The sequence below is a fragment of the Octopus bimaculoides genome, chromosome 4 (genome assembly GCF_046866305.1).
Source record: "Octopus bimaculoides isolate indiv1 chromosome 4, ASM4686630v1, whole genome shotgun sequence".
Taxonomy (NCBI): Eukaryota; Metazoa; Mollusca; class Cephalopoda; order Octopoda; family Octopodidae; genus Octopus; species Octopus bimaculoides.
In genome coordinates this window covers 40,767,239-40,776,659 of record NC_142931.1, presented here as the reverse complement: position 1 = coordinate 40,776,659, position 9,421 = coordinate 40,767,239, and the positions used below count along the sequence as shown (strand labels likewise).

General features: G+C 33.6%; 1 protein-coding gene across 3 annotated transcripts in view; it reads right to left on the bottom strand.

The window, feature by feature from the left end:
• Window positions 1–9,421, bottom strand: part of LOC106880460 (RAB11-binding protein RELCH homolog) — a 245,776-nt gene that overhangs the window by 147,926 nt on the left and 88,429 nt on the right. For all 3 annotated transcript variants that reach the window (XM_052967015.2, XM_052967016.2, XM_052967018.2), the window contains one exon: window positions 4,285–4,391. In XM_052967015.2, the coding sequence (XP_052822975.2) occupies window positions 4,285–4,391 (107 nt within the window). The remainder of the gene's footprint in view (window positions 1–4,284; window positions 4,392–9,421) is intronic.

Here is a 9,421-nt window from a genome sequence, read left to right as displayed (position 1 = left end):
TAGTCACCATGACAGATTTTACATCAGGAACAGCCTATTAAGGGAAAGATTGGGAAATATATGAACCTGGAGAACCTTAAATAGTCAAGACCAAAATTAGATCAACTACAACCTAATCAGTAAATGACACATACTGCAGGATGTCATAGTTGCATGTCAACACCAGCAATAACTATCACTTGCTACAGGCAGAGATTGTCACTGTTCAAATTAGAGAGAAAGGCAGAGCAGAACTTGCTGAAGAACCAATACATCGAAGTTTACAATGTGTAACAGTTGTAGGATGCTATGAGGAAGGAAACCTGGAGTTAGCTTGAAGAAATAAGTGAAAGCTAAGACTCATTGATCCAGAAAATTCAAAGCTGCACATGAAAATCAAGAATTGTAAACACACAGGAATCAAATGCAAACATCTCAGAGGAAACAAGGGAAAATACTGGAGAAAAGGAAAACTATAAAAAGGAGCATAAAAGATCACTTTAGGTGTTACATTTTCTGCAAGGTGATTAGACAACATCTAGAAATAGACTTCAAGAACTACAGACATAAGAAGCTGCTGTGAAGGAAACATCTGAAGAGATGCAGGAGTGAGATGGCACTATATAAATTGGAGGTGATGATATTCAAGAACAAAGATGTTTTACAGGGATGGGCAAAAGGCTGGTGAAGGAAGTCTGTGAAACCTTTTACATCCATCTTTTTTAAAACATCAGTGATGATCACTCTTCTACCATCACGATTCTTGGAAGAAGTACCACTCATTCTGGTCAGCGAAATAGAGAATGCCTAAAGCTGATGAAAAGAGATAACAAAGGAAATGTTAAAGAGTGAAGGAGAGCAGCTATGGAAAATCCTTGTTCTACATTACAATTGATAGTTAAAAAAGGATAAAAATATCCTTGTTGAGGAAGGAGTTGAATATTATCTTGCTTTACAAGAAAGGTGAAAGAGAAGATCGGAGAAACTATCTCTCCATGTACCATGAGAAACTCTCTCCCCATGTCTCATCTTTACAAGCTGTTTACATAGGTTGTAATCAGACTACCTCAATGATCAACAGCCTAAGGAGTAAGCAGGTGCTCAGAACTACATGATAGATCACTCACTCTAACACAACTTCTAGAATGAGTGAAAGAATATAAATTGCCTCTTTGCATTGCTTTTAAAAGCATCAAGGTGAATGCAGCGCTAAAGTTTCTATGATGCAAGGATTTTTGCTTAGTCAGATGTTTTCTCCATAAGATATTCAAAATGGCCTGTAAAATGAAGGAAAAAGTGTCAACAAGCCTAGCCTCCAAGATGTTTGGTTAGCTCAAGCAGTGAACTTGTACAATAACATTGAGTTTACAGTATTACAGAAGCTTCTCTCAAGATAATCAGGTGGAGGTGAACTCCAGCTTATATTGAGCCCATCAAAAACAGCCCATGTTTTTGCTAGACAAACTTTTACAAGCTTATCTATGGATACAATGTTACATAATATATCTGTTATAGTCCTCTAAATCCTCTGAAACCAATAGACTCTTTGTATACTGAGACAAAGAGTCTATAGGTTTTAGAGGATTTTGGTTCATTCTGCTTATAGACCCCACCTGCTGTAACAGATATATTCAGTCTTTGAGGGATTAACATAAAGGTCAATATTTTCTACTTTTTTTTTTCAGAATTATGTAGAAAGGTAGTAGTTTCTGAGACAGAATCTGCAAAGAGAATGATATTACCAACATAATTTGCATTTGTTATAGTTGTGGTAGGGAAGTGAGGAAATGTGGATTTTGTTGAAGTAAAGCTCAGTTGTTGAATTTTTTCAACTGAAGCATAGAGGACATAATCTAAGCGGAAGGTGAAAAAGAATACTGCAAGAATATCAAATTGCAAAATGTCTGCATTGATGTTGAAGAAATCAGTGTCTCTATCAGGTAATCATACTTTAGTTCTTGTGTCCATGTAGAGCATTGTTAAACTGCTATTATTTCTTGAAGTGCACCATAAGTAAGAAGAATCTGCTACATGTAGTCTTGGCGGATAAAGTCAAAAGCTTTTGAGATGAATGCAAACAGTATTCCTAACTGAGAATTTTTAGCTCTGATTCTCTCAATGGTTCTTGACAGCAGACCAATATTTCCAAAACTCATTTTGGTTTCTTTGTAAAATCTTCTTTCCCAAGTTTTGGTATATGTAGTTCAGTTATGAATTCTAGATTTTCACTGCTACCACTGCACACGTAAACCCAATGGAATTTTTAGCCACATCTAAATTAGTTTTCTTGGACAATGGGGAAATGCAACCATCAGTCCACTTCTCAATTGGGTTTTGATTATATACCCCATTACATTATTGAAGGAGGGTGTCACTGAGAGTTATGATGGTACATTATCAAAAACCAGCTATCTTTCTATTTTTTTGGTCTCAGTGAGTTTATCTGATGAGAAATTGTCATGTTTAGTGTCAAGATCATGTTTAGTAGCAGTTTCTATGAATCTATATGAAATTGCTTGGGAATTACTGAGAAGATTATGCAAATATTCCTTCCACTTGTTTAGTTATTCCTGAAGACTTGTGGCTTTTAGTTTTGAATTGTTTGTACTTTTCCTACTACTTATTTCAATGACAGTTTGCCATATCAGAGAAGAGTGTTTTTTCATTACTACATGAACAGTTGAATCTATTTTATTTTCAATATAATTCTGTTATTCAATTTCACCTTGCTGAGATGTTTTGACCTTCGTAATATTGTTGTGAAAGATTTAATTGACTTTCAATGAGTGGCACTCATCAACTGATTGAACTTCTCAATAATAGCTTCAAGCTCCCATGAGACTTGCTGCTTTATTTCAATCCTTGTAGGAAGGCATTCTTTAACAGCATGTTGACGAGAAGTGACAAAATTGCAAAATCTGGTATATTCAGGGAATTGTTCAAAGCATTGAATCTGTCTCAAAGGCCATCTCAGCTTAATAAGATACAGGCTTTCAAAGGCTGAGTGCACAAACATCCCTTCAAACTGTCACAATCAAAAATACAATGAACCAATGTTTGGCCCCTTAGAAGCTGAAAATGATGCTCTCAATCCCAAATACATGACATAAAAAAAAAATTCAGCCATTATGAAATCTGTTACTCCCTTACAAAAACTTCTTGTGTCATGTACCTCTTATTTTATATAGGCTATATCTTTCATACATATTTCCTTAAATTGTCCCCTGTATCAAGCTGTACATCATCACATCATCATCATTTAACGTCCATTGTCCATGCTGCCATGGGTTGAATGGCTTGACCATGGCTGGCAAGCTGAAAGGCTGTATCAGGCTCTATTCTGATTTGATATGATATGATTTCTACAGCTGGATGCCTTTCCAAACACCAAATGCTCCAAGAGCATAATGGCTACTTTTACATGCCACCAGCACAGGTGCCATTCGTGTGACACCAGTACCTGCCACAACTATTATTTCACTTAGCTTGATGGATCTTCTTCTCAAGCACAGCATAATGCCAAAGGTCTTGGTCATTTGTCATTGCCTCCATGAGACCCAACATTGAAAAGATGATTTTTAAATACTTCTGGCATTGGCCATATTCAAAAAAGGATCAAAGGTTCTTCTTGAGCCATGTGTTCATAAGGCTGGTTTCCAGGATTCTGTAGTGTGTATATTCCACCACAGGTTCACTCATTTTTTCCAGCTGAGTGGACTGGAGCAACATGAAATGAAGTTTTTTGTTTAAGAACACAACACATCACCTGACCCAAGGATTGGAACCACAATCTTACAATCATGAGTGCAATGCCCTAACCACTTAGCCACGTATCTTGACACTGTACATATTAGATTGTTGCAAAGGGAGTTGGATCTGTCTCAAATATCTTTTAATTTACATCTAGTTTATAAAAGCATAAATCACTGGATAAGAAAAACTAGATATATCCACACTTCTCATCAAAACAAGTGGAGAGGTTGAATAAAAACACTTGAGCTATCATTAAAAAGTAAAATAAAGCAGAAAACAGGAAAGAATTATTTGGTACTTTTATACCAAATATAATTTGTTGAGTTTTTTTTTTATATCTATAAGAAACATGACCAACATCCACTTATAATCAGTATCATTATCATCATCACCATTTCTCTCATTCTATTTACTTATTTGTTTTATTTTTGCATTGTTTGCTTGTGTTCTTTCTTGCCATTTCAAAATAGACCTTATCAAATTGAAAAAGACAAAAATGTTTACAAAATTATGACTATAAAATAATAAATACATTATTAATGGAATACAAACCTAAGTTCTTGGAATGCAGCCTGTATACTATCTAATGGTGCTTGACAAATTGCCAAAGTTGTAACAACATCTTGAAGGAACCTAAACAACTGGTTATGATCATCATCCTAAATAATGTAGAAAAGAAAAAAATTAAATACATTGCAAAGCATCAAAGAAGTCGGGATATGGAGTAACATACAATACTTTATCATTTGTAAAGTATTGTGCCTTACTGTTCTAAGTTCAAATTCTACTAATACTGACTATCTTTCATTCTGCTTGAGTTAATAAAATAAGTGCCATACAATATAAGGCAAAAAGTACAATTAACTTCTACTCATGTTATTACGAAATTGTTCTTAATCAAAAGAAATTATCATTATTCATTATTTGCTTTCATAGAAACATTCAACTTATGAGTTGTAAATGAAGAAAAGACATAAGAGACTAAACAGAAGTGATAATTTCACATTGATGGTAGCCAATTAACTATCACTCCAAACCAATTTCCTTCATGAGTTATAGACACAAACCGAAAGCTGACTTGTGATAAAAGAGATCAAAGTCAATACTTATAAAGCTAGTTTTTGATTACCACACCCCCACGAGAATGAGCAGTGAAAATGATCTGCCCTTAATATGATAACACTATAACCCTAATAGGCATTAATCAATGATGAAAACGTAGTTTTGTACAGCATTCTTTTCATATGGGTTAATTTATTTAGTACTTTCTAGAAGAATCAATAAAGTGAGATGTCTATAACAGGGAGCTAAATCATTAATCATTGATTTAGTTATGTGTTCACAGTACACACACACACACACACACACACACACACACACACACACACACACACACACACACACACACACACACACACAAGCAGTCACTCTTTCTTTTCCTTTAAAAAATAAACTTGAGTCTGAACAAATGAAAATAATAAATATGACAATTTTTGAAAAGCTATCTGAAAACTAAAGAAAAGAAACCAGAGAGAAAGATACTCAGAATATTTCTATCATGCTAAAACAAAATATAAATGATGTACAGCTTGAACTCTTTAAGGAATCAATTGTACAGAAGTATGAAGAAAAAAAAACTGACAAAAAAGAAATATAAAATATATGAAAGGTCAAAATATGAAAGATCAAAGCAGAGTACAGTAACATCTTTGTTGATGAAAGATTACAAAATTGACAGTATTAAACAGTCCAATTCCAGCTAACCAAATATATATATAAACACATATATACATGGTACTTCTTTGGAGGTTCTCTGGAATGTAGCTGGTGTCTTAAGCACGAATATACATACATACATACATATATACATATATATATATATATATATATATATATATATAAAAGCAAATTCAAGAACAAAAAGAAATTTAAAAATCAACAAAAGTCAATGAAAGTTGTTGAAGGAAAAACAGGAGTAAAATTATAACACTTTGAGCATGGTTCTACATTGAATAAAGGGAAAAAAGTCCAGAGAAGCAGACAGTCAAGAGAATAGCATGTGTGTCATTACATGGGCAAAAATATATATACATATATACACTCACACATTATGTATATATATATATATATATATATTCACACACTCACACATTATGTATATATATATATATATATATATATATATATATATATATTCACACACACATTATATATATATATATATATATATATATATATATATATATATATATATAATCAAGTAAAGGTAATAAACCTCATTAAGGGATCATAAATCCAATGAAAATACTGGTTAGTTACCAATCTGTAGAAAGTTCAACTATAAGGTAACCATGGTTCATATATTTATATATTTAAAGAATAAGGAGAAAATGGAGAGGTAATTAACAAAATTATTTATTAATTATAAAATATGACAACATCTCTGACAGCTGTTTCGATTCAGAAATCTTTAGATAGTTAATTTATAAAATTGATTAGTAAAGACATACCAATTAGAAATACATGTTGAGATAATGGCTATAAAATGTTCCTTCCATTTTATAGAGTATAATTTCTATAATCCACATCAACATATCATTTCATCATTTTGTATATTTTAATGAGATCTCCACACAATTAGAACATTTTTCATGTCAATTAGTTCAAGTCACTATTCACACAACTCAACTTAATGAACAAATATTTGAAGTCTTCCAAATAAACCTTTTTTACATTTACAGATATAGCAATGGACTACACTAAATACCCCAATATTAATAAATTTATAAATATTGTTTAAAAAATATGATGACTGACAATTGGTAATATGTAGACCTTCATACAGTTCTTAAAGTGTGTCTACCTTATGTATTCTCATAAAAAAGAACCTGATATTGACTCTTAGAATCATTTTGGCTTGTTCTTTATTTCAATAATTTGTTTTAACCTTCACAACCAAGGCTATGCCGGAGATTTTTCATTCTTGATTATCCTTGTGAAATAAACATGAAAGCATTTATGCTTCAACCACAATAGCCACTAGCTAAGTTATGCAAAGGACTCATAACATAATGGCAAGCACCTCAGTGCAGGTGGTAAACTCATAACATTACAAGGTTTGTAAGTAAGGCTCAATTCTCATTTATAACAATCTCTTTTAAGTTAGTAATTTCCTTAAAGAATAAAACTCAAGCAATTTATTTTATTTCGTACAGCGATAATTATTCATTTATCTTATCTCAGGTGAAAAACACACCAGAGATGCTTTGCTCCACACAGAGACTGCAGGAGCCATTCAGAGCTATTGTAAGCTTTTCTTCTGAATCCATTACATGTCGAAAACCTTTCTGTGCCATCAACAGATATCTTAATTAATTTTACTCATGCTGAGACACTATCTTCAAAGGTATAGTTTATTTATTAAACCTCAATGACTGAGGGGTATTTACTTTATCAACCTCAAAAAGGATGAAATGCAAAGTCAGCCTTATGAAATCAGAATGCAAAGGGACATAATTAAAAACCAGAAGGCATTTTGTTTGATATGCAACCAGTTCTGCCATCTCCCATTCAACATACACAATATATGATATACAATATATGATACACAATATATGATACACAATGTACAATATATGATACAGAATATATGGTATTAAAGTGACGAGCTGGCAGGAGCATTACCATGGCAGGCAAAATACTTAGCAGTATTTCGTCTGTCTTTAATTCTGCCAAGGTCAATTTTGCATTTCATCCTTTCAGGTTTGATAAATTAAGTACCAGTTGCATACTGGGTTCAAGCTAATCGACTCTCCCCAAAAAATTTTGGGCCTTGTACCTAGAGTAGAAAAGAATATATGATACAGGATATACAAGGGCCAGTCAGAAAGTAAGTTAAATAAAAATTTCATTACTTTGTGACTCACCTTTGTATTCTTTTATTCTTCTTGTTTCAGGAATTTGACTGTGGCCATGCTGTAGCACTACCTTAATGGGTTTTAGTCAAAGAAATTGACCTCAAAACTTATTCTTTGTAAGCCTAGTACTTATTCTATTGGTCTCTTTGTCAAGTGATGGTTGGGAGACAAACACAGACACAAGGAGACACACACACACACACACACACACACACACATACATACAACAGGCTTCTTTCAGTTTCTATCTACCAAATCCACTCACAAGGCTTTGGTCAGCCCAAGGCTATAGTAGAAGACATTTGCCCAAGGTGCAACGCAGAGGAACTGAGCCCAGAACTGTAGCTGGAAAGCAAGTTTCTTACCACACAGTCATGCCTGCTCCTATCAATAAACTATCCATTAATCTTCTGGTATTTTTTCCACAAGTCTTCATCAGGTCATCTGATACAGACTGGGAAGCTAAACAATCAAAACATTAAGTAAATGGGGACCCTTAATCTCCGAGTTAATGAATCTGGATTATAAATGAGTGTGAACTCACAAGTTCAAAACCTGTGGGTATCAAAAATATTTAATACATAACATTCCAGTTTTTCAGATAAGTATGGCAAGAGTTCCTAAATCCTTATAAATCCTATGGTTATTTAGATTGGGAGTTACAATTTCAACGCTTCAATAGTTCTAAATTATAATAAACTGAAGACATATTTGGAAATGAAATGACTTTGTTAACATTTTTAGCTATTTCGATTTTTGGAAAATTCATCTGAAAGACTTTTTTCTGCACAATCTATATCATATACAAAATAAGCCATTTTAACGGTATTCTTTTATTTGCTGCAGTTATTTAACTGCAGCCATGCTGGAGCAACAACTTTAGTCAAACAAATCGACCCCAGGACTTATTCTTTGTAAGCCTAGTACTTATTCTATTAGTTTCTTTTGCCAAACCACTTGCTTACAGGGACATAAACACACCAACACTGGTTGTCAAGTGGTGGAGGGGGTGGAGGGGGGTACAAACACACACACACACACACACACATACGACAGGCTTCTTTCAGTTTCTGTCTACCAAATCCACTCACAAAGCTTTGGTTGGCCTGAGGCTAAAATGGAAGACACTTTCCCAAGGTGCCACACAGAGGGACTGAACCCGAAACCATGTGGTTGGGAAGCAAGCTTATTACACAGCCACGCCTGTGAAGGATTTTCTTTTTTTATATTTTAGTTTCAATTAGATCACTGCTCAACAATTAAGTCATTATCATTCTCTATTTGGTTGCTTTTGTAACCAGTTAATTGTATACATAGAATATAGTACTCTGCTAGTACATGACTCAGAATCAAGAATAGGAAACAAATCCATGATTTGTCAGCCAAGAAAATGACACTTAGTTAAGACCTAATTAAAACTCAAAAGGAATTAGCTTCAAATTTGGGTAAGTAAAAGGAGAGATGTCCATAAAATAGAAATATTGGCATTTAAGATTGTTGGTCATATCTGCTGTTTTCATTTTCCTTGTCAGGAATTAGGTGGATTACCTTTTTTCATCAGCTAAGATATTTTTCTCATTCACATGAGAGTGAGAGAAATAATTTAGTTCTCCTTATAAAAGAAAATGGTGGCTATAGGTGGAGGTGTATGGTAAGAACTTTCCTCCACAACCACATGGTTCCAGGTTCAATGAAACTGTGGGGAATCTTGGGCAAGTGTCTTGTATTATAGTCTCTTCTAGTGTAGTCTCTGGCCAACCAAAGCCTTGTGA